The sequence below is a fragment of the Diabrotica undecimpunctata genome, chromosome 9 (genome assembly GCF_040954645.1).
Source record: "Diabrotica undecimpunctata isolate CICGRU chromosome 9, icDiaUnde3, whole genome shotgun sequence".
NCBI lineage: Eukaryota > Metazoa > Arthropoda > Insecta > Coleoptera > Chrysomelidae > Diabrotica > Diabrotica undecimpunctata.
This window is the reverse complement of record NC_092811.1, coordinates 88709908-88737363: the sequence shown is the minus strand read 5'-3', so window position 1 is coordinate 88737363 and position 27456 is coordinate 88709908. Positions and strand designations below refer to the sequence as shown.

Below are 27456 nucleotides of genomic sequence, written 5' to 3'. Positions count from 1 at the left end.
CTTTATATAGTTCAGCTGGGAGATTATCTATTCCGGGTGATTTGTTTGTGGCTAGTTTTTTAACTGCATCTTTAACTTCAAGAATCGTTAGTGGTTGCTCTTCCCTCTCGTCTGTTCCCCTTACCTCATCTCTTTAGTCTTCCAGGTTTTCTTCTTCTTCCTCTTCCATTATCATTAATTGATCAATCAATATTAATTGATTAATCTATTTAATTTAATGGTTATTGTTAATTTTTCTTCAGCCTATTTGCATCTACTCGTGGATAAAGGTCTCCCAATGAGTTCTTCACTTTCCTCTGTTTTGGGCTATTTGATGCCAGTTTCTCCCCACTTTTGCTTTAGTGTCATCTAGCCACCGTTTCCCGGAAGATCACAGACCACGGGGCCTCACAGGTCGTCAATCCACGAAAACCCCGTGTCGTGGAAGTCCACAAGATAGCTACGTGAAACATAACAACCATGTTTGAAGCTACGAAATTACAAAATATTAGGCTATAAACAGCCAGACTAGCGATTTCCATCCTAGATATCTGCGAAACGAAATGGCCAGGGTAAAACATATTTGAGAATAATGAATACATTGTATACCACTCGGCAAAGGCAGAAGGATCCAGACGTAACGGAGTCTGGGTCTATCAAAGAAGAGATTCGTAACTGTATATTCGAAATTTCGTTCCTTTCAATGATCGCATCATGATGATACAGCTGCAAAATAAATTACTGTATATTAATATAATACAAGTCTATGCACTGACAAACCAGATGAAGAAGTGGAGCAATTCTACAGCCAAATTAAACAAGTTCTCCGAAGCACAAAAAAACATGAAGCTACTATTTATGGGAGACTTCCACTCAAAAGTTGTTGCCGAAATCACACAAGATATAACCGGAAAGTACGCACTTGGAGAAAGGAACGAAAGGGGACACAGACTAATACACTTCTACAGTACATTAGTTTATGAGGTAGATATGTACGTTTATACATTGTTAAAATCATGATTTGTGAGTGCTCCTCGTAACAGTCATAATGTATTGGTTTGTTTATTCCTAATGCATCTTCATTGTGTATTTATTGTAGTGATCTCTGCTGTTTTATTCTGTTTTCCCAGTGTGATGGTGTGAACTAGGTATATATACTTTTCGACACTTTCGATCTCACTTCCATCAAGACTTTTTGTGATATTTTGATATTCATTACTTTTATTTTAAATTCATTTTTATACTGATTTTGCAAGATTGTCGTTTAAGTTGTTTAAGCATGCAAAATAATTCCTCTGTATTGTTGCTTATGACATAGTTCTCGTACTATGTCATCAGCAATTGACTTAAAAATCTGCCATAGATTTTAATTTCGCGTTGTTTCTAATTTAACTTCTTGAACACATCTTCTAATGCAAGAATAAAATAATTTTGGAGAGATCATGTCCCACTGTCCAACTTCTCCTTCCGATCTTGTTTTGCGTGTTGCTAGACCTTCTGCTACGATTATTTGCATAGTAGCATTAACATGTTAATTATAATAAACATATTTATAAATAAAATTATATATCTTTTACGATTTTTTAAGATAACATTTTGAGAAAATATATGGCTACATTTTCGGATAAAAATCTGGTATAAGTTGGAAGTACTTTTTTTCCAATCTTTGTCTACGATGTACGCAGTTTGTAGTTTTTTGAAAATTGATTATATTTAGTAACATTTTATCATGTTTTTGTTACAAATTGATATCTAGACTTCTGGCTTACTGCTTAATTTTTTTTCCAGCGAAATGAGCTTCTTAGATCAACATTTCTACATAGATGCTGGCGTAGCTCTTCCCGACACTGCTTCTACTACTTCTCTTACTTCCATCGAGGACAACTTGTCACTTCTTTCATTAGATCCGTCTCAGAATAAAGAAGAAGAAATATCTACAGTTTCAGTTGAAAATACTAACATAGAAAATATGTCCGATGAAGATTTATTAGAACTGAAAACATCTACTACGAATATCACTGATGATGTTAAAGTAAACATCGAGAAGAAGGCTGGTAGTAAGTTATCCTCTGAAGGAGTGAAGAAACGAAATAAGAGAAATTCTTGCTTCTTCGTTAGTGACATTCCAAAAAACACTTCTGCGACGCATTTAAAGCGTAGAAGTTTGAATATTGGTGGCAGCGAAACAAGCAGAATTCCTGTAGTAAATAAAAACTTAGCGGACAAATCTAATATAAGGAAAATTAAAACGAAAATCGAGAAAACCGAAGTTGTAAATAAAATTAAACCTAAAATAAAAATCCCAACTTTAAAGACTGATGATGTTGAAAGTAATGATAGAGTTAAGGATAAAAATGCAAATGATTGTAATATTAATGGTAATAAAAGTAGTCTAGGTAACAAAGAAGTTAAGGAGAATGTGCCAATAAATACCAGTATTAAGGATAAAATACCAATAAAACAACCTAGTACACCCAAAACTTCCAATTTACCAGTATTAATAAAGTAAGTATGGCTTTGTATAAAAAAATATTTCTCTATAAATTCTTTCTTTCTTTCGGTCTTTGCTCATTTTTTGGAATTTGCAGATGAAATTTTACCGTGTTCTTATTAATACATTATTAGTGTTTTGTGTAAAACTAGAGGTTGCTGCTTAAATGAATTAGAATAATAGCGAAGAAAAATGCAATATTTTGATTGTGAATAAATTAGCAATTAATTTAAATATCCCGAAAAATAGCTGGCTTAACTCATTGCTGTTATCTGTACAAAGAAACAAACACTCAACATTGAAATATGGTGTATTAATTGTAGCCAGGGGAGTAGAGTCATACCTGCGCGTCGCGACACCAGCCGAGGCACGAAAAAGGGGACTCCCGATAAACTCGAGACGATTACAGTACGCTGTCTCGACTTAAAGTGTCGTTCGAATTTGTAAGGATAAAAATCTGCACCTATAAATTCTAAAGGTGGTCGACGAAAGTAAACCTCCATAAATCAGAGCTATTGTAATGCACTTCTTAAAGGCGATAATTTAAAATGGTCACAGAAATTAAACAGGACTTCAAGGACGCTCACGATTGTATTATATGGTAGTCAAAATGATACTAGCTCAAATATTAAAACAAATAAAAATATCTTAAAACGTTTAGTCTTAGATTAGAAAATTACTTGATATGAAACTTTTTAATTCAATTTTTATTTTTTTGCAAACAATTATTTGTTGCACTTAATTAATTGGATACTTGATTGGCTTTGGCAGGATTCTAGGCAAGTATTAGGATTTTTCTGATCTTCATGTACTGACCAGTGATCAAATCCATCAAATATTTTATCCACACAAGATAGCGGCGTATGCCTTACCGTCTTAGCAGACAGTTCTTCAGTTTCATCCATATGATCCTCTTCATAATTTAGATTTACCATTTTTTGTTTCATAAATCATAAATTCTCCGAGTGCTATTTCAACAAAGAAGGAATTTCTTTACCTTCAAATGGCTGCTTTATCCATTTTGGGGCTGGAGTAGACTTTTCTTGGCGGGTGTTTCTAGGCACTTCATCGTTACTACTACTTCTTCTAACGAGTCCGTCACTTCAATAATCCCCACTTTTAAATAAAATCTTAAAATTAATATTCATTAGATATCTCTTAGTAATTTTTAATTTCTAAGTTGGTATTAAGCAGCGAGTCCAGGCGGCATTTTAGGAAAACTATATATATGCTTCTTCCGATTCGAGACTCTTGCTCTGACCGGTAATGACCTGTAATGACCACATTACTTCTCATGTGGGTTTAAACAAGTAGGCGGCCAGGGATATGCTGGAATTTTTTTTTGAGAATATTAAATTTTGTTTTTTTTTGGGAAGAAGAGAAGTTGGAAGAAAGATTTGGTTTGTTTTTGTGTGTGTACCGTTTGGTTTATAGCCACTCTAATTAACAGTAAAAAGGGAAAAAATATAAAAACCATCAGCCATTTTGATTTCTAAAATACTGTCTTTCTCCTTTGATAGTTATATATATATATATATATATATATATATATATATATATATATAATATATATATATATATAATATATATATATATATATAATATATATATATATATATATATATATATATATATATATATATATATATATATATATATATAATATGTTGGAAATATCGGGTATGTGGTCTATATTAAAAAAAAATCTTTGTTTTTTCTAAAGCTCAATATTTCGCCATTTATTTAATAGCTTCATCGGGAGTAACTGTAAAAAACAAACATTTCAAAAACACTGACGTACACTTAGATTTACAATACTTACAGAAATTAAAAGATTATACACATAAATAAAATTGAATATTAAAATAACATTATTGTTGATGAAACTGTACATTTAATAAAATGCATGTTAACATTTAAAATCAGTCAGCTTTCATTCGTCGTGGTAGTTAGACGTGCGTAAGAAAGAAGCTTGTTTTTAAAACCGGTGTTTATAAATTAGCTATATAAATAAATATTTCGTGAACTTTAAAAGTAAATTAATTACACCAAATAAAAAAGCGAAATTCGGAAAGACATTAAAAACTTATGAGTGCAGTTAGCGGAGGCGATGCCTCCGATAACAATGTTTTAGAAACCCAAATGGATACAGAACATGCATCATCTTCAAACGAGGAGCTGTTAGGATTTCAAAATCTGGTTCCGGTTATACAGATAAGTACCACAAAACTTGTTAATAATAAACCCATTATCGATAATGACTTTGCTAATGTACACACTTCAATAACAAATACCATAAACAAAGAAGTAGGAACAAAAAGGGAGGAATTTCTTTACCGACAAAACGACTTGGGACCTCATTACGTGTATTTGGAAAATAATTCACCCGATTTTAAAGGCAGGTTAAACGCTTTAAGGATAGGTGACATTATTATCACAAATTTTAAAGAAATTGATGAAAAAATTGTGAGCATTGACGCAGTAGGGAGAAATAAAATACGTATAAAATTTAAAGATTATAAATCGGCCAACTATATCATATCTAAAAAAAATGAAGCAATATTTACAAAAAATAATTTAGACATATACATTCCTAAGTTTCTTGTAGTTAGACAGGGCGTAATAAGAGATATTTCCACAGAATTTTCAGTAGAGTATGTTAAAGACAGAATCAAAATGTACGATTTACACTGTAAATTTGAAGTCATTCAAGTCAAAAGATTAAATAGGAGGCAAGTAGATGAAAAAGGTACCCAATATATTCCAACAAAAACATGTGTAGTTAGTTTTAGGTCACAGGTACTACCAAAATATGTAACAATCAACAAGGTACTAAAGGAAGTCGAGCCATATAAACAGAAGGTGCTATTATGCTTTAATTGTCTAAGATTTGGACATACAGGGGGACAATGTAAGAGCAGGGCTAGGTGCGAAAAATGTCAGGAATCACACAACACAAAAGAGTGTAAAACGACCGATATAACTCCAAAATGTTTTAGTTGTTCGGGGAATCATTTTACTACAAATTTGAGCGCGTGTCAGGAATTTCAACGTCAAAAACTTGTAAAAGACGCTATGTCTTCCAGTAATATTAGTTATCAAGACGCCAACAGACAGTTTCCCAGGAACTCCTATGCAAAAGCAACAACCATTAATACGGAACAAACTACAAACATTTCCTGCCTCAAAACTTTCCCTCCATTAAATCCCAATAATTATACACCCACCCAGCTCCCATCAAATTCAATTAACCAAATGTCAACAAATAACATATTTTACAATAATTCAAATAATACAAATTCTAGAACATTTAAAAGACAGAGACCAAATAGTCCAGATCCAACATTAATTTTGCATAATGAAATTATAGCTTCCCCTAGATCTCAATTACCTAAGGGAGGAATATTAGACAGTATTAACTATAAAGGAAATATTAATAACAATTCAGTTGCATCTCCTTCAGACCTAAGCATGATAAATTCAATATTAGAATTAGTTATAGAAATTGTCACAAAAGTTTTAGTAACAAAAAGTATAAATATAAATAAGGAAGAACTCGAAAACTTAGTCAAATTAACTATAAATGGAAACACGTCATCACATTCTCAGACCTCAACCATTCAATAAATATTCTTCAATGGAACTGCCGTTCAGCAGTTTCTAATAAAACTAACCTAGAATATCTACTAGATAGGGGCAACTACTCCGTTGCACTTCTATCGGAAACATGGTTTAAAGCAGGAAAATATTATAATTTTAAAGGCCTCAACAATATTCGCTGTGACCGGGACGACGGGTACGGCGGCTCAGCCATTTTATTAAAATCAGACTTAATATACCAAGAAGTCTCAATTCCAACTACAATAAACTTTGAGCATACTTGTATCTCGGTTAATTTTCCATTTATACAAAAAAAAATTTACTTCGTTTCAGTATACATTAAACCGAGAACTAGAATATCATTACAACAGTGGATCAACTTTTTGGAACAAATTCCAAAACCATTCATAATTGGGGGCGACTTTAACGCACATAGTTTGGCTTGGAATGATGGATATGACGATATCTATGGCAAGACTCTTTTGGAAGCTATCGAACAATGCAACCTAGTAATTTTGAACGACGGATCACCTACATTAGCAAACAATAAGAAGTCAGCTGTAGACTTGACCCTCTGTACACAGGATCTGACGCACCTAATTACGTGGTCTACTTTAGAAGAACCTTATGGCTCTAACCACTTACCAATACACATACAATTTGGAAGAAATAGCCCGCTTGTGCAAATTAAACAGACAAAACATAACATATGGAGACTCAAGGCTGCTAATTGGGATGTATACACCGCTACACTTGAAGCTACAGAACCAAAATCATCACTAATGGGCATTATCGACAATATTAACAAAGCTGCCAACAAAGCAATTCCCTTACAAAAATCAAACACACAAAATAGAAATCATTGTTCGAAGGACTGGTGGAATGAAACCTGTAACATAGCTGCTAAAGCAAGAAAACAAGCTTACTTAACCTACACACATGCTCCAAATCTTAATAATCTAACAGAATATAAAAGACTTGATGCAGTAGCTAAAAAAACTTTCAAAGAAACTAAGAAAAAAAGCTGGATTAATTATTGCCAAAATCTAAATCAAAATACACCAATTAAAGAAGTGTGGAACAAAGTAAACCGATATAAAAACCGAAAACAAGTAAATAAACCCCCAATAAACCCCAAAGAAGACTGGATAAATGAATTCCACACAAAAATCTCACCCCCATGGGTTGAAAACAACATTACTCAACAAATAGCTACTGTAAATAGAAACACTTCTTTTCTACAATCACTATTTCAATTATGGGAACTCGAACAATGCATTAAATCAACAAATAATAAATCTCCCGGGGCGGATAACATTTCATACAATATGTTGCATAAAATGCCCTTAGGCCATAAGAAAGCCCTGTTAGAATTGTTCAATTCGATTTGTAACCGTTTCAAAAGATTTAAAAGAAACTCAATATATATTTCGATTATATTTTTTTTAATAAAACTAATAGCCCCATCTATCTGTCAAGTACCTACCTGTAGCCGACTCAAGGATTCTTCTGTAATTCCCAAATATCTCCGGTAGATGAGCCTATTCATCAACTTGTCACTCACGCCCAATTCTCTTCGACAACGAGCGATTCTGGCCTTGTATATATTATTGTAGCACGGCAAGTGTTACATAAATGGCGCCCAACGTGGGGCATGTATTAGATTTGCTCCATTTGTACCTTCGTTACAAAATGTCGCCCAGCGTGTGGGGCTTTTGAATATTCCTGTATCTTCAGAGTTTTTTTCAATATTATTAGTTGTGTTGTACCCCCCTGTATATGTGGTTAATTAAGTCTGTATGTTTTGAACCATTTTTTTGTTTAAATTGCGTATTTGTTTTATCCAATTTTTCATTAAATCAACACTGCTACTATTTTAGAATTTTTTGCAAAGTATTTATATGTATTCGTTTTTAGTCTTCGTAAAATTACGTAGAAATATTTCCGTCTACTTTCTGAGATCAAAATAAAACGTATTTGGAATGATGTGATGTAAACATTCACTGCTTAATTTCTTTTTGTCGGTATTCTTAATGCGAACGATATTAATTTGTGTATTTACAGACTCGTCTATGTAAACATTCCATAAGTGAAAAATGAATTTTGTTTATCTCTTTGAAGTGTTTAGCTTGAATTTATTCGGGCTTATATGTTCAAGCATTTTAATTTTATATTCTAGTCCTCAATTCATTTTCTTTGCAGTTCAGTCTTTTTGTTTATAGGAATCATAATAATTATATTCCTCAATGTGTTTATTTTAAATAAACGAAATGGCTTTTAGCATTCGTTATTTGAAAAATCAATTAAGTGAATTTTATTTCTTAACCTTGATTCATGGTTTTTATTTGCGGCAAACAGCCGGGAATTATACCTATATACAGGCTGTCCCAACCTACGTAATTTTAAAATGTGTTATCTGGATTTTTGCAGAATACTTTTTTGGGTGTTTTTGATATAATATCTGTTATCTGTTAAATTTTCTTTTTAATTTGTTTTTCGTTTATTTTAAAAATTTATTTTTTCATAGTTTAACTTTTTCGTACTTTGAAAAGAAAATTTTATTTCCTGAAAAGGAAAATGCTTTCTATATTTTACAGTCCATGGTTCTTTTGTTTTGCATGTATAAGGAAGTAATGATATGACTTCGTTTCTCTCTGCCTAAGGCGTCTTTGTTGAGCATATAGAGCGGAAATATTGTTATTCTCCTTCTGTTATGTTAATTTTATGTCTTTGTGTGGTCAGATGTAGTAGAAGTATGTTTTTGGTACTGGAACTTATTTTTATTTTGTGGTTTTACCTTTTTTTTCTCGAGATGTCCTGTAGGACGTACAGGCACGTGACCTGTATTATTGTATCTTGAGTTATTTGTGTGATGTCAGACTACTGGTATATCCAGCAGCTTTCTTTTTTTTGTCGTTGACATTTTTGCGGTGTTCTAATAGTTTATTAGACCACATATATCTTTTTGCTTTGAGACTTTTGGCTAAGGCTCAAAAGCTTTCATTTATTATCTTGTGTTCACGATATGGTACAAGTGAGGTTGAAGTAGTTTGCTGTTGTCTATTGTGACTCTTTGTATATACAGAGGTGAAACAACCCGCTGCCGCCTATTGTGAATTTATCTTTAATCTTTATGTCGACGTTAAGACCACGTTTGTTTAACAATTGAAATAGTTCTGGTACTACCGTTAAATGACCCACTGAGAATTAAAAGTTTATATTATTTTGACTCTATTGGAGTTCTGCTAAAGAATGGTAAACATTTCTTTGTGATTTGTATGACGACCATATTGGATTCAATTAGGTGTCAAAAATGTTTTACTGTTCAACCTTTTTTTTATTGTTGTGGTGTGTTACATCCAACATCATGATTTTTTCATTATTGACGATGGACTGTAATATTTTTCTATTTCTTGGGAAGATTGTAATAATTCTTCCGTTCCTTTTAAGTCTTATCGTAAGTTTTTGTTTCGTGAAAGACTCTTACGATTCTTTTTTTGTTTCTTTTGGAAACATCAGTCTTAGACTGAACTGTTTGTGTAGCGATTGTGGCTTGTATGCCATATACCCATTTTTCTTTCTTCTTCTCCAAGATTGTGTATTAACGGTTTGGATTTATTTTCTTCTTTTGTCCTTTTGGGAGTCTCCTTGTTGGAAATTTTTCGCTGTGATCAATCCCAGAGGATATTCTTATGGAACTATTGGCCATCCTGTCTTTCTTCTTTTGCGTTAGTTCAATTTTCAACCAGTTGTTGGAAATTCATTCATTGCTTGACTGTCATAGTCAACTTTATTATTGTTTGATGCTATTTAGGTTGTCTACCTAGTGGATAACCATAGCGAATTTTGCTAAAGCTACTTAGTTGGCCACCCGCCTTTGTTGAGCTGGAAGCATCCCTCTTTTCGCTCCCAGAAACTTTAACACTGGTCTGTTCCACACTTTTAGTTAGGCTAGAGCCGTGTTTATAGAAATCTGCCATTGGTCGTTGTGCCTAATAGCCAACGAACTGTACCTGATGTCGATTCATCAAATCGAGCATCCAGTTTGATTTTGCATGTTAATATGTCATGATTTTTGTTTATTTTTTTGTTTTATTCAGACCTAGAAGCTTATCAACCTGTCAGTATTTCGTCGGATAATTCAGATTTGTCTGAAACCGAATAAATCGGTTTTCTTAAAATTTTAATACCTTTCTTCTTAAATGTTCAGTCCATTCTTAATTTTTAATTTTTTAGTTGATTCCCTTTACGCCTTTGTGTACTTAATCTTTGCTACCTACTCCAGCGACTATTCAACCCCTCCGTGGCCCGTGTACAGGAAGAGTTGCGCTAACGCGAACTTTATCCTGGAGAGGATTCGTTTCCTTTCCAATTTTTTTTTGGCGTGGGGTCAGTACAGCACTGATACCCTAGTACTTAGTACATTGAATACAACTTTGCTTTGGCAAATCTGTCCCCTAGTACTTCTTTCCCTTCAGGAAGTTGACACGTTTCAATTTTTTTGAGCTGTCTCGACAACCCTTGTTTTATGTCGGTGGTGTTGACTATTAGTCAGGGAGCATCCTGCTATAGTCAAGTGGATTAGTGGACCTATCCCTATTCCAATTAATAATTTTGTGTATCTTAGATGTTGTCGCAAAGAGACGAGCCTCTGGAAATAGTGTAGGAGACTCCGCACGTCGATCTCCAGAGCAACTCAGTTTGGCTCGCACCCCAGTTCGTTGAACTGTTTTACTTTTTATTATTATAATATTGATCATTTATTGTGTTTAATATGTCTATATATATATGTCGTATTTCTTTTCGACATAAATTTTATTTTTATTTATCTTATTCTACTTCGGTATTATTCTCTCTCTAGTTTGTATTGATCGAGATCTTGAGTTTGTGCTACCCCGACCAAGAACCTATATTGATTTTAAGGGTGTTTGCAAACTTTAATCTCATTTTATTTTTAGAATGCCTTGGTAGAATGTGATATTTTTATGCTTATGGTAGTTTATATTACAATGAATTGTACATACCTTTAGTTGTCTTCAAGTGGATACAAAATTCAATTTATCTTATTTTACGGATTTATAAATCCAAGTAATTTTTTTGGTATCTATACCAAAGATATCAAGATTCCTCTGTCTAGTTACCAATGATAGTTCATTATAGTATCTGTTCATTTGCCTAAGTTTTACTCTTAGTGTGGAGATCTTCGAATTTCGACTCTCTATTCGAAACCCCCCAAAATAATGTTTGAAAAGATTATTGCTGTCTAACATCCTGAATGGCCAGACACTGAGGAAGGCTAGGGATGAAGTAAGCGGATTCCCGCTAGTTGACTCGTCGGAATGATAAGCCGTTCATAATTGTATTTCAGTAATAAATCTAGAATAACAGCCTCCCGCGTCAGGAAACTTTTTTTAGTTCTCCAATACCTGTTTAGTTATGTAATCTAGAATTATTTAGACCCTACCCGAAGTTGACCCTACCCGAAGTTGACCCTACCCGAAGTTGACCCTACCCGAAGTTGACCTACCAATGTTGTCCCTATTATAGGCGGATGATACACGTTAGTTATCACAAATTCTAGTTGTCATACTAATAACTAAACATCAGCTTTTTTTTGTTTCTAAATATAGATGTGTCTTACAGAAATTCTGATGTCTACCTTTCCCAGTAAACTTATTAAGGCTTGTCTTTGTAGAACTTTAATGTACCCAATTTTGAACTATTAGTAACTCTTTCCTTTTATTTGTGTATTTCTAAATGTGTCTATAATGACGCGCTGCGTTATTACCTTATGTTATTCGTGGATTAAGTCATAGATGAAAGACTCTACGCTTCCGAACAAACGATAACATTATTTTTTTTGTGTTTTATTGTGTTAGGTCTCATAACGACTACGCAGTAAATTATCTGTTTTGTATCTTGGTGACAACACTAGTATGTTTTGCTTTATATTACTTATGAAATTTCAAATAATAATATCTTAATTATATTGTTTCGATTGAATGCGAGCATTTGGTCTCAAATAATGATTTGTAGATATGTTTTGTTTTATTCCGCTTTGTTCATGATATTGGTTATAGGTGAAATACCCTATGCATTTTGAGAGTGAGAATGCAATTTTTTTTTGTTTACATTTTTATAGTTGAGTCATTTCTATGCGTTCTGTTTCGCTTTGTTCTGAAATCTTTGAGTTGTTCCCACGTGAGTTGTGAAAGAAGGATTCTGTGAATCCAGATTGTAGCTATATTTGTCCATTCTGTTTGTCTTACCTCTCCGTATATCTATTCCTACTTTTGAAAAGGTTAGTATGGTGTGCCACCATGCCTAGTCCGATTCCACGCTGGTACCCAGTTGAAATCGTGGGGAGGGCTGTGTAACCGTTTCAAAAGATTTAAAAGAAACTCATTATATATTTCGATTATATTTTTTTTAATAAAACTAATAGCCCCATCTATCTGTCAAGTACCTACCTGTAGCCGACTCAAGGATTCTTCTGTAATTCCCAAATATCTCCGGTAGATGAGCCTATTCATCAACTTGTCACTCACGCCCAATTCTCTTCGACAACGAGCGATTCTGGCCTTGTATATATTATTGTAGCACGGCAAGTGTTACAGATTTGGATAAAAAAGATTCCTTTTCCACCAATGTGGAAAGAATACATCGTAGTACCTATCAAAAAACCTGGAAAACAGAACGGAAATGCAGATTCATATAGACCCATAGCTTTATCATCGTGTATATTTAAAACCATGGAAAGAATGATAAAGAACAGGCTTGAATATTGGCTAGAAAATGAAAAAATATTACCTGACTCACAATATGCTTTTAGAAAGGGAAGATCTTCCTTAGAACCCCTAACGATACTAGTAAATGACATCTATCTAGGATTCACACACAAATACAACACTTTGGCTACATTTTTGGATATCACTTCAGCATATGATAATGTTCAAATAAATATACTAGAAGAGAAACTTATCAATATTGGTCTACCAACCTCCTTTGCCAACTTCATAAAATCAGCTTACTCTAGTCGATCAGTTTCCTTAAAGATAAATAAAGAAGTTTCGGAATCAAGAATATGTAGATCTGGATTACCACAAGGTAGTATCTTGAGCCCAATCCTCTACAGCCTGTACACAATGGACATAGAAAATGTTATATCACGTAAGTCCAAAATTATTCAATACGCCGATGATGTTGTTATTTACACCAGTAACAAATCAGAGGACAAATGTATAGAAAATATCAACACTGAATTTATAGAAATCCAAAAATGCCTAGACAACATGGGACTTTCCATATCCGAGTCCAAAACCAATATATGTATTTTCTCTAGAAATAGAAACAACTATCAAAGACCATTAACAATAGGAAAATATAAACTCCGTATTAGCAACTCTGTAAAATATCTTGGCCTACATCTAGATAGAAAACTATTATGGAAGGACTGTATCCACCAAATCATCAAAAAAACAAGTAATTCTATAAATATTTTAAGAGCGTTTTGTAGGGCAAAGTGGGGAGCAGATCCAAATACGGCTTTACTTTTCTACAAAACAATGGTACGATCAATAATGGATTATGGAAGTCAACTCTATGGAACAGCAGCAGATACACATCTAAATAAAATCGAGATACAACAAAATAAATGCTTAAGAGTTTGCCTGGGATATCTTAAGTCAACACCCATAAATATTATGCAAGCTGAAGCTGTGGAACCTCCTCTTAAACTAAGAAGACAACTATTGAGCAGAAAATTTGTGATAAAAACCATTTCCAAAAAAACTTCTTACCTCAATAGTATACAATCACTAACAGTTCAAGTTTTGACCCATAGATACTGGCACTTCAAGAAAACCCCCCTCATAGTAGAAACTTTCTCAGAAATACTTGACATTACAGATATACTTTATTCCAACCAACTCCCCCCGGTTCTAATTTACTCGCCAGAACAAATTTTTTCACAGGAAATTAGAACCTATTATTTTGAAAGTCAAGAAGTAGCAAGTTTCAATCAATCAAAGTTTAACGAAACAAAAAACAAATACTGGCCAAACTATGATTCTATATTCACTGATGGATCAAAGTCAAAAGAATATACCAGCTGTGCCTTTTACCATGTGGAAGAAAATACTGACAAAAAATTTATTCTGCCAAAGGAAGCTTCCATATACACTGCAGAATTAACAGCAATTGTGCAAGCTATGAAATACATACTCGGCTCTAACCACGACAAATTCATAATATGTACGGACAGCAAAAGTGCAGTAGATAAACTTAAAAAAGTAAACATAAATAGATCAGTTAATCATATTGAAGCAAATATCCTGTATTTACATAATGAGATACACATCAAGAATAAAGTCGTCATATATCTATGGGTAAAGGGACACGCAGGTATAACAGGTAATGAAATAGTAGATACCTTAGCAAAAACAGCCCCAACATCAGGAGAAGAACTAAATCTTAAACTACCCCCGTCCGACCTATTCTTAAACCAAAGAAACAAAATAAATGAGATGTGGCAAAACCTACACAACGCTTCAACAACCGGAACAAACTTTTGTAAACACCAGCAAAGAATTCCCAGAAAACCATGGTTTCACAAAATACCAAACAGAAACTTTGTTGCCACAATAAATCGAGTACGTGCTAATCATGCACTAACACCTTATTATAAGCACAAAATGAAAATTACAGACGATCCAATGTGTAGTTGTGGTAAAATGGGTACATTAGTACATGTTTTACTTGAATGTCCAATAAATAATGTAAACATTAATCAACTATACAAAAACTTAATTCACTACAAGATAAACCTTCCAATAGACCTAAATTGTATTATTTTTTCAGGAAATAATGATATCTTTTATGTACTTCATCAACACATCATAAACTGTAAACTAAAACTGTAAAATTACTAACCAATTTTGTATACAATTCTGCGAAAGAAACTAAACGTAAAGCACACAAAGAGGGCTGAAACCTCCGAGGGGATGAACCGGGTTGACGCCCTAGCGCGGAAAAAAAAAATAAATAAAAAAAAAATAAAAATAAAAAAAAAATAAAAAAAAAAAAAAAAATATATATATATATAAACACCTTACACATTTTATATATTACTAACAAAACAAATGAATACATCATGCACAAATTAATGATTCAATCTAACATAGTCTGGCTAATTGGTTCTCGCCAAAGCCATAAATTCCACGAAAAAAAAAAAAAAAAAAAAACTCTTTTGAGTGTCAAGTAGTCACTCTCCGGTACAGTCCGCTAGCCAGCCTTCAATTTAGTTATATTTTTATATTTCAATTTGGTTATATTTTTTCTACATTTAAATTTTGTGTTATATTTCAGATTCATATTTTACATTTTCCTATGTTTATCATACTGATATTTTCTCTTTCTTTGTGAGGATTAGTAGTTTCTTTAGTGTATCAAGGTATATTTTATAGTTGATCCTTAGTGGTGCATGAAGACAACCTTCCTTAATTCATTTGTTTTTTGTTACATTGGCGCTCTATTGTTATTTGTTACATTGGCCCTAAATACATGCTTTCCAACTATTTATCTCCCTATAAAGAGTCATTCGAAGGGCAAACAATTCATCGTCTTTATCGCTTTCTATTTCAAAGTCTGACGCCAGTTCATCAAGAAGTTTATACACCCGATCTGGATTGGCTGCAAGCTTTTTCAAGTTCAGTGCTCTATTAGATCCTACAAAAAGCAAAAATATTACAGTTCTGACCTCGTCTTTTCTGTGTGTGTATTATTGTCTCTCAGCCGTTACATTTGTGATACCACCTCAAAGTACGCGCATTTAAAAAACCTCAAAATATTTTGAAATATTTTTGAGTTTATCATGTAAAACAATGCGTTTTCTAAATAACGTTACTGTTAGTGATTATAGAGTGGACTGTGTTAGTTATTATTTTAAATTTTTTAGATGCACTTTATTAACTTGAACATTGAATTGACGATAGAAAAAATATATGTATTACAAAACTACCGCTTCCTTCGCGGCAGATTCTCATGGGATTGAATGCGCGCTGACCCTTGTCATCAAGATTGCGCCTTAGACCGCACTTAGTTTTTGAACATCCCGGCCACATTGGGACAGACGCGGACGTATGGAATACTTTAAACATCATTGTTAACAGGAAGTGGACATATTTTTGAAAATGAACGCTTGATATTTCCTGTATTCGTCTTAATGGTAGCAATTCGAGCGTCTACCACGGTGAATCTCAATTACCTTGCCCAATATCCAACTCATGGGAGGAACAACATCTTCTTTTATTATAACTATATTTCCAACGGTCAACTGAGATTGTGTTGATTTCCATTTTGAACGCTGCGATAACTCGCTAATATACCCCTTGCTCCACCTTTCTCAAAAGTGCTGGTGAAGCCTTTCAAGGTATTGATATCGAGATAATCTCTTGTCAGGTATGTTACTAACTCGTGGATGTGGTATGGCGTGTAACGATCTGCCAACCAAGAAGTGTGCTAGAGTGAATGGATTAAAGTCATTCGGATCAAAGGGTAAAGGGAACAATGGTCGGAAATTTAGAATTGCTTCTATCTGTTAAACAATCGTATAAAATTCTTCGAACGTTAATTTAATATTTTTTAAGACACGATACAAGTGAAATTTCACCGTTTTTACCCCTGCCTCCCATATTCCACCCATATGAGAAGAGTACGGAGGAATAAATGTCCATTGAATACCTTCGACAGTCGACCGTTCGCTTATTTCCCAATTGTTGACCCGTAAAAATTCACCTGATTTTGATAATTCTTTAGTTGCCCCAGCATAATTTGTTCCATTATCAGAAAAAAATTGTTTAGTTTTCCAAGGTACTTGTATCTTTTACAAGAATTACGTGCACTTTGAATGAAGATGACAGATTTGAAGAACGAAACATCATTTTGAAGCAGGACGGCGCTCGTGCGCATTTTGGTCTGGAAGTTCTCGCTTTCATAAACCAGCATTTTCCTAGATGTATTTTCACAGCTTTTAAACACAGCAGCGAACAATGTTCACTTGTCGAGGTATTCGATTCGAATCGCTGTTGATATTTGCTACCAAATATTTTGTAAAGTTACCTGTTCTATGATTTGCCCTTTTTTATAACAATGTACACTTCCCGTCATATAAAACTGGTACACTTTTTTTCCCAATGTAAACCTGTGTTCAGACTGGACACAATGGTTCGTGAATCAATTCGTTGTTGCCATCACAGATAACGGAATTTCAGTAAATTTAAATAAAACGTAAAACGTAAAAAATAACGTTCAAAAATGTATAAAGTTTTTAGATAGGTATTATTTTTATTATTAACAACAAAAAACCGTATCTAATAAATTTAATAACTAGAGAGAGGATTGAGTTAATGTCCAAAATGTTGAACGCTATTTAAAGTTAGGGTATTGGCACAGGGAACATTGGAATGCATCTACTGTAATTTTATACTTAAATTATTTACAGAACACAAACTGTTGACTGTATGTTATGTCAATAAGTTTAGTAACAGGCAAACTACCTAAATTAATTTATTATTTATTACATAAACGATAAATGTGAAAAACTAACATTATACTTTATCCTATGTAGATTATAAACTATAAAATATCCGGGGAGAAAAATGCTTTTCAAAACATGACATTATTACATTACAATCCAATATCTCACTGTAATGTTCCTTATGGAGGTTGAATCTACACCCTAATTTTAATCCGTTTTTATCTATAAATAGACTATTACTTTTTTACATTATTATGTATAAAATGTAAACAAAAAATATTTATCTACCCATTAAGATGCATATTTTTTTCAAAATTAAATGATTTACGGTGTATAAATGATAATGAGAATAAAATTAGCAGAGTAAGATATCATCGTCTGTCTTAAAAAATCCTCTTATAACTGAAAAATGTTGGTTTAGTATCTACAGATGTTATCAGCGTGTGAACACTTCCCGAACATATCCGAACGATTAAACATAAAAATTAAACATAAAAAATATTGCTTGCCATCAGTCAGATTTGACAAGTTTGTCAAAGTGAATTTTTAAAGATGCCACGTCAGTTAAGTCAGTTTGATAAAACGAGAATAATTTCAAAAATAGAAGATGATTGGTCGATTCGACCACTGGCTAAAGAGTTAAATAGAAGCAAAACCACAATCCATAACATTAAAAAAAAAATGGGAAAACGAGCAGACTTTGGATAGAAGGAGAGGGAGTGGGAGACCAGTTATTACTACAGACCAACAAGATGAAACATCAACTAATTATTTAAGAGCATATCTCTTCCATACGGCAAGGTAAGCAAAAGTTAATACAAACTTTAATGCTTCTATAACTACAGCATTAAGGAGAATTAGAAGAACAGATTTAAAAAATTGTGCAGCCGCCCGAAAATACAAATTTAGCGAGGAACATAAACAAAATAGACTCCTATTTGCTTTAAATTACGTTTTAAATGATCCAGTCAATTTTTGGGACCGAGTAATTTTTACTGATGAAAAAGTATTCCAGTCTCATTATGATGGCCATATTAGGGTTTATAGACCGCCTCGAAATAGGTTTAACGAAAACTATATTTTATCAAGTGATAAGTCCGGACGGTTCTCTGTAAATGTCTGGGCTTGGATATATAGAGAAGGTTTAGGAATGTGTTGGAGAACTGAAGGACGATTCAATACTGACACCCATTTACATATATTAGATAATGTGATGTTGCCATCGATTAGGAAAATTTTCCCCAACAATAATCTAATTTTCCAACATGACAACTGTTCCATCCACACAGCCCACCGTGTAAGGGATTACCTTATGGAAAATAGCATTAAAGCTCTTCAATGGCCCTCTAAAATTCCAGATATTAATCCAATAGAGAACGTTTGGGGACTTATGATCAACAAAATACAAAAATTAAATGTAGTTCCCCAAAACAGGGATCATTTATGGACCATCATTGAAGAAACCTAGGAAAATTTGGCCGAAGATGAAAATTTGTCACTAAATTTAATAAACTCAGTTCCCAGAAGATTACAAGAAGTGATTAATAATAATGGAGCTATGACAAAATATTAACTTTTCAAATTGTAATACATATATTTAAATTCCACACTTGTTCACTGCAAAAATTATTCATTTTTTATTAATTTCAGATTAAATTTTAAATTTTTGTGCTACACTTTACGAGAAACCAATCACACCTCTCGATTTGAAATTAAACATAATAATTTAAAGTCATGTCTAGATTTATTATCTATCATTATTTTTAAATTGAAATATTTTCATAAATTATAATAAAACACGAATCAATGTATGGGGTAATGAAATAGTGGAAATTTTCAAAATTAATAAATTTTTTTAAGATGTATGTTTAAAGAAATGTTTAAATATAAATGTGACTGTCTGATCGAGAATGTTCGATATTGTTTTAGTTTTTAATATACTAAAACCTGCGACCTGTCGCACAGCCCTGCTTTTAGCTGGTTTGATATAATATTTTCGTTGAACTGGCAACGTTGCCTTCGAAATTAGAATGACACATGTGAAAAGCTCAACTTACACAACTTGAAAAACACGATTTTCGGTTATAAGAGTTGTACCAGTTTTTTATGACGCGAACGGTACGTTTATTGCTGTCTTTAAAAATACTAGAATTTTAGGTGTGGAAACATTTAGATTTAAACCAAACATTTCGCTATGACGAACTACCGCATTAATTATATTTCGCAGTTCTTGTGCGTTGCTTGCTATTAGGACGGTATCATTAGCATACCTGATGTTTATACTAGTTCTGTTGATCGTGATTCCACCTTGGACCTCGTCTAATGCGTACCCGAATACATTTTAAATAATATCGGTGATAATATACAACCCTGTCGCACTTCTATTCGTTACTGCATTGAAAAGTGTACTTACGATTTAACCCAGAGGTGAATCTGATCCAGATTTTAAATATAATAACTAGAGAAATATGACGTAACAACTGTGTGGTTTCTTTGTTTCAGACATTATATATACAAGATTTGGCGTTTATTGTATAAAAATTTCTTTGTTTCAGACGTATACCCCAAAAATAATCGAAGTGTTCCTTTAATCAAACAATGCGTAAATATGACCTTAGTCCAGATGAAAGTTTTTAGTAAAAGAAACTGCGTGTACCTCTACAGACTTTCTGTACTCTTTTATAATGCTAGAATTTTTAGACTGGATGATAATATATTACTATTTATTTATATATGTACAATTAATTTTTATACAATATTATTAATCTATTAAAGTGTTTTTATTTTTACAATACTATATATTTTGTTAACTCCTACATATTTATAAATTATTAAATAAATAGAAATAAATACAGTATGTTAGATTTGTCTTATAATTTTTTCTACAGCCTCGACGAAACTTGGCACTGTCGCAGTTGGATATGGGTTTATTTTTGTTTCATCACCAGGCTTGTATTTTCCTGTTTGGACTAAATAGCCACTTAATCCAGCAGCCATTGCTCCCTGAATATCATCAGTAACATCCTAAAACATTGTTAAATATAGAGCGTGTACAAAAAATAGCACTTGCAGATAAATAAATGTTTCGATTTGTTATAGGTTTACAAAAAAGTTCTTTTTTCTACAATTCCAAAGTTATGTAGGTATGTATTTTCTTAACACGTAGAGTACGGTGGCACGCCAACAATGTGTCACACATACCACAGACGATAAGCTGGCGAGACAATAAGAGTGGCCACAGGCAGAAAAGCATATTTAGACGGCGTGTTCCTTTCTAGAGTCAAACAGTACTGTTTTTAATAGGAATTCGTATACATAGTAGCGTGATGTGTAGCGTCATAATAGCATGAAGACGTGTTCAAAGACATTAACTGGGCAGATTAGGGAGTAAATTTTAATGGAAGAAAACTGAGTCATTTAAGATACGCTGATGACATTGTAATATTCGCTGCAAGTTTTTGAAGAACTACAGACCATGATGACGCAACTATTTCAAGCTTCGGAAAAAGTAGGTCCACAAGTGGCGCAAATAGAAGACACTGGATTGATTTGGGGTAAGCCTATGTCGAAAGTTGGATTACTTAAGGCTGAAGAAGAAGAAGAAGATGATACATAGTAGCCTTCTGGGGAGACACACTTATGAAGTCCGATCGTGAAAATTTTGTTGCATTTGAAACATTCAGGCATGAGGTAGGAGATAGAAGTGAAATCTTGTGCGCATAGAAAAGTAAAAGTATAAGTTTTTAATAACGTAAAAAGAGAGTTCCAAAATTTATTTGTTTACTTCGACTATATAAAAAAAATGTTATAGTTGTTTGACTCTGTACTACACGACTACCTTGAATATTTTTTTTCTTTTAGAGTAATATTCTACACGACGACCGCTAGTATCTTCTATCTTATGTTGATTTTCGTACTGGTGATCTGTTGAACGATCATTAACTTTTTCTAAGCCTACGAGGGCTAAAGCAAGATTCTCTCGAAACTCTGTTATCGGCATTTTATCTTCTTTATGCCGGTATATGCAATCCACAATTTACTGGCCAACTGCTTTGGGCGGATGAGCGGGTTAGTGGAAAGGCACTCTGTTGCCCTGAGACTGAGAAATTGATGTCGAAGGCGGAAGAACCAAGAAAGTATCAGAATGCAGAAGGAAACGAAAAACCACTGCATTAAAGGTCCCTGATAACATCTCTAGTAAAGCTATCATAGCAAATACAACTAAAGTGGAAACAGTTATTAACACGTTCCCTGCGGAACGAGGTCTGTTTGACCCCGTCAAAGTTCTTCGTATATGACGGAATCAATTTTTATAAGACTTCAAATATGGCAAACTTTCTCATCTGGTGGTTCGGGGCACATATGACCCCGAAGAGGTTGTAATGTATTTTTTAAAATTGTTTTGTTATAATAAATGAAAATTGAATATTTTTTACAGAAATTCATTGTAAAACTGTCGAACAATATTCCTTTCTCACAGTTCCTAGATAGTAATAAAAAATTCATAATTAAGTTCCATGAAAGTTTCATGAGATTTTTATTAAAATAAAACTCAAAAATACAATGATTGTAGAAAAAAAGTGAAATTCATGAATTATACATTGTGGATATTGTTGAAAAATTTATTTATTCCACAACAAACACATTTTACAGAATAAAATTACAAGTAGGGATTTTGACATTAGATATACCTACATGCTAAGATAAAGTGATCGAAGCAGATAGAAAGCTAGATTTAATTGCTTTGATGTTGGCGTTGAAGATAGGTATCTATGTCGCTATTTTTTTTAGTTTTATATTGCACTGCCTCATCATGTTGTTTATGGGCGAGCAGTCTGTCTCACAAATAAAAAAAAGCAGCCCTCTATGACTTAACCTTAACCCTTTCCGACACGGCGTACACTGTAGTGTACATATACTTCAAATGCTAGTAATGGGCTATTTCCGAATCAACTCTCTGTAAGTCATGCGGCACACTGTAGTGTCATATGACAAATTGCATATAAAATCGACGCATCACATCAAAACGTTTACCTTCTACTGTTTTGTGTAAAGTGACCATTCTTAGTACAGTGAATATCACGTTGGCGTATAACCTCAAATTAGTTATAAGTGTTTCTGGTGTTTTTTGCGTGTTTATCAAACTGTTATATTTTTCTCGAGTCTATTGTAATTTCAGGTAAGTTATGAATTATTGGTTTCTTAAAAAACTTCTAATATTTTGATAGCATGAAGGTTTACAAATATGTACTTTACAGTGTACATGATGACTGACAGACGGTACTGGAAAAAACCGTTAACTGAGAAGGAACTTTATGAAATCATCAATGGAGATAATTCCGATTTAGAGGAACTAGATATGGAAGAGGATAATTACTTTGAAGATCGTGATATGCAGTGTAGGGGTAAGTGGGACTCTTCTTAGTTTTTTATTCCTTTTTCTTTAGCAAAATTGTGTGATATTAGAGTACTGTTGTTTGTAGATGAGAATGAATTGGTGGAAGGCGATATATGTGAGGAACCAGAAGAAGCTGCGCTGATTGAAATTGTGTCCGAATCACATGATATTCAAGACACGCCAATGCAAGAAATACACACATGTCAGACAGCACACGAATTTGCAAGCGAATACCTGAAGTCACAAAATTTAATTGAAAAAGAACAGATCAGTTGGACAAAGGGGATCTATGAAATGTCAAAAAATATTCAGTTTTATAAAAGCAAGAAACAAGAAGTGATAAGTTTACCCAGTCCAGTAGAAATTTTTTACCAGTATTTCACGGATGAGGTCCTCAATATCTGCGTAGAAAAAATAAACTTATATGCTGTTGTTAGGTCTGTGCCAAACTTTCCCGCTACAAACATTGCAGAAGTCAAGACATTTTTTGGAATTCTGTTAATAATGGGTAATTTGAATTATCCGAGAGTCCGAATGTACTGGGAACAAAAATTTGCAGTTCCTCTAATATCTGAAAATATGCAAGTAAACAGATTTTTCAAACTACGAAATACGATGCATTTCACTTCCAACGAAGATCAACAGCCGGAAGACCGACTGTGGAAAGTACGCCTCCTTTTCAATACCATAAGAAAAAGATGCAGGCAGTTGGAACCGGAGGAGGTATATAGTATCGATGAACAAATGGTTCCTTTTAAGGGTGCTGTGAATATTAAACAATACATTAAAAATAAGCCGACGAGATGGGGTATAAAATTATTCCTATTATGTGGGATAAGTGGAACAATATATGATTTCATCGTCTACCAAGGTGCAAATACAGAACTGAAGGTAGAGTATATGTTGTTTGGCCAGTCTCCGGCTGTAGTAATGCACCTATCCGAGCAAATACCTCCAGGAGCACAACTTTATTTTGACAATCATTTCAGTTCTTATTGGTTATTTCAATGGTTGTCAAAGAAACCAATATATGCCGCTGGTACAATTCGGTTGGACCGCTTTTCTAAACCACCTTTTACTATGTGCCAAGAGAATAAAAAGAAACTTACCAGGGGTTTCGTTGAGAACGTTATCTGCAGAAAATCTGGTGTTGTACTAACCAAGTGGATTAATAGCGGAGTTGTTACTCTGGGTTCCAATTTCGTTGGAGTAAGTTCTTCTGATGTATGTCGAAGATGGGATAAGAAGATAAAAGAGTATATTGAAGTGACACGCCCCAAAGTAGTTTCTCTTTATAACAATGGGATGGGAGGTGTTGACAAGTGCGATTTTCTTATTTCTTTGTACAGATCGTTTATCAGAACAAAGAAATGGACTGTTCGATTAATGTCACATGCTGTTGACATGGCTGTCACCAACAGCTGGTTGGAATATAGAAAGCAATCGAAGGAGCTGAAAATACCGCAAAAAAATGTCATGGACCTTATACATTTTCGACGTTGCTGAGGCACTTATTTTGGCAGGAAAAATACCCAGTAAAAAACGGGGGAGACCAGTTTCAAATAATCCTCTACATCCTCAAGGTAGTTCTCCTGTAGGTAACGCAGCAGGTCCTTCTGGTAAACAAGTGCGTCCGATTGAAGATATTCGTTATGATAACTTTGGCCATTTACCGACTTTCTGTGACAAAATCGCTCGTTGTAAAGGAAGCAACTGTGGATCAAGAACGTACATTCGTTGCACAAAATGTCAAGTATCATTATGTATTGCTCGAAATCAAAACTGTTTTACAGATTTTCATACCAAATAAATAGTTTTTGTTAATTACAGTCTTATAAATAAAAATCATTTCATATTGATATGTGTCTGTTAATCATTGTGTACACTGCAGTGTACATGACGTAACTTCAGAATGTCAAATTTGAAAAATTTCCTGAGGAGCTTAAAAATTGTAGAAAAATATTTCTAATAATCGCTAAAACTTAAAAAAAATTATATATCGTTTTAAAAAATTCGTGTCGGAAAGGGTTAAGTTAATCTTAGGTACCAAGAAATTTTTGATTTTATGTTTATTTAACTGAATATTAACCAGACGCAAATGATGTTTAATTCAATAATAGTAGTATTTAATCTCATCGATATAATCATCTTCTTCAGTTGGTGGATCATCATAATCATTTAAACGGGGATAATATTTATTTTGAATTAAAATTAAATTAACGTGTGTGTCCCGCTTGTTCGTCAATCTGATGGGTATTACTTTGTCAAATGATGTTTTTTGTTTCAATTAATTCTAAAGCGTAAACATTTAATGAAATATTATTTATTTTTTCAAATTTTGAAATTTTTGTTAGCCGTCATAGGCCTATCCAACATTTTCTGTTGGTAAAACTTCGGCAACGTAAGGATATGAAGAGCTTTGTTCTACATGTTTTTTATCTCGAGCTCGATTCTTAAGATCCCGAAGAGCACTTACAATGGACCGGTAAAAGCAATTTTGATCTGTAGTTTTTTAATGATTATACAAGCGCGTTTCTTCAAAATCATTTCTTCAAAATTCTCTCTCTAACACATTGATTTCCCTATGATGGGTAGAATACCCCTTGAACATCTACCCCTGCATGTATTACAATGACACTGGAGCATACATAATATTGAAGATCTTCAGAGACTGATGACCAGAATAGCGGAATATGGAAAAGAGTACGGTCTAACAATGAACGTCAAGAAGACGAAATTTATAAGAATATCGAAAACTCAAAGAAATAACGAGAATCTTGTAATAAACGGAACCAACTTCCAACAAGTGGACAAATATGCATATCTGGGAACAATGATTAACTCCACAAATGATTACATTCAGGAGATCAAAATCAGAATAGAAAAGGCTAGAGCAAATTTCAACAAAATGAGAAGAGTGTTATGTACAAGGGATTTAAAATTGGAACTAAGGCCGTCCGCATATGGGTCGATCGAAGGCACGTGTCTAAGTTCATGTGTCGTGCTCGTCTTGTACGAACCCTGCTGCACGAGCGATTGTTCACCGCACACTAGTCGATTCAGTTTGCTCACATCTGCCAACCAGGAGGAACGCATTTTTTATATATCCACCAAAACGACTATTTCGATATGTGAAAAGTACGATGCTTTAACATTTTTAGTTTAATTTGTATACAATGAGCAGTTCAAGTGATGAGGAGGACATTGTTGTTTTTGTGGTACCAGCGGATGAAAAAAAAACGTAGATTATGGGTGCATCCTTATATTGAACGCAATTTTCATAAACAGTTATTTGTTGGTGCAAGAGAACTGCAACAGGATGACACTAAATTTTTATCATTTTATAGAATGTCAAAAGAATCATACACCACTCTAGTAAGAATGGTTAGCCCAGCTATTCAATATGCGGATACCAATATGAGCGAATGTGTGAGTGCAGAAGAACGTATACTTATAACTTTGAGGTAAGATAATATAATACAATATAATATACAAGATAATATAATACAATTTATTCAAGTACTAGCAGGTATACACGAATATTATTATTAACAATAAACACGTTCAACACTTAAAAATGAAATACAAAATAAAAAATTAACTTAAACGAAATTTTTTTATATATACCATTAAAAAATAAAATACTTAATATCTAATATAAAATATTTAATATCTAACATCACAATAATAATATATAATAAATCTATTAATAAAAGGGTTAAATTGAAAAAAAAAATCAATATGAACCCTCTTGAGTGGGGTGGGATGATTCAGATGGCTGCTGTGGTGTTGGTGGAGCCATCATTCCTAAATGGGAATATTCATAGGGAGACCCTGCTGAGCTTGGATAAGCTTGTGGTGGCCCAAATCGCTACTTAAAGGTTTAAACTCGCGAAGATACTATTTAAAAAGACCCTTTATTAACTTTTACAACTATACTGCACTGCTTTATTGATTGGAAATAACTGAATTTAATTATAATACTATTTCTTTTATATAAAAATTAAATGCTGACAAAACTGTTGATTAAGTTTGCTGACCTCCGGGGTTACTGCACCGTAATTTCTCCATCCCCTTGGGAAGTTTTGTGAGGGATGAACAAAACTGAAGGAATGGATTCTGAATCGGCTGTATCTTCCTCTTCAGTTGTCTTCTTTTTCCATATCTCTCGTAATTTGTAAACCAAAATAAAAATTAGGGCTGTTGCCAGGATATATATTGGTGGTGTCCATAGATGGTAATGATCCATTGTTTTTAAAGACACGGGTTGGAGTCCTTCTTCTTCCGTTGAGAGTTTATGTAGTTCATCTAACTGGATTCTATCTAATTTTAGAGGCTTTACTGTTGGATTTTCCCCTTGAAGATTTATTTTTATTTTTGGCAGGGTTAACGGTTCTTCTTTTATTGTTGCTTTGGAGTTGATGTAAACTTCGTTGTTGGTTCTGAGCTCAC

At 33.4% G+C, this 27456-nt stretch overlaps 2 protein-coding genes across 6 annotated transcripts in view; one reads left to right on the top strand and one right to left on the bottom strand.

Moving 5' to 3' along the window:
• LOC140450239 (serine/threonine-protein phosphatase 4 regulatory subunit 4-like) overlaps positions 1-20301 on the top strand; it is a 76247-nt gene extending 55946 nt beyond the window's left edge. For 3 of the 4 annotated variants that reach the window (XM_072543755.1, XM_072543754.1, XM_072543756.1), the window contains 2 exons: positions 1768-2484; positions 20162-20301. In XM_072543755.1, the coding sequence (XP_072399856.1) occupies positions 1768-2484; positions 20162-20180 (736 nt within the window). In that variant the 3' untranslated portion in view covers positions 20181-20301. The remainder of the gene's footprint in view (positions 1-1767; positions 2485-20161) is intronic. The other variant, XM_072543757.1, reaches the window with a different exon arrangement.
• A 164-nt stretch (positions 20302-20465) lies between these two features.
• The window catches only part of LOC140450241 (haloacid dehalogenase-like hydrolase domain-containing protein 2), a 34710-nt gene continuing 27719 nt past the window's right edge, over positions 20466-27456 (bottom strand). The window contains exon 4 of one of the 2 annotated variants that reach the window (XM_072543761.1): positions 20466-20630. In XM_072543761.1, coding sequence (XP_072399862.1) covers positions 20466-20630 — 165 coding nt within the window. The remainder of the gene's footprint in view (positions 20631-27456) is intronic. The other variant, XR_011951992.1, reaches the window with a different exon arrangement.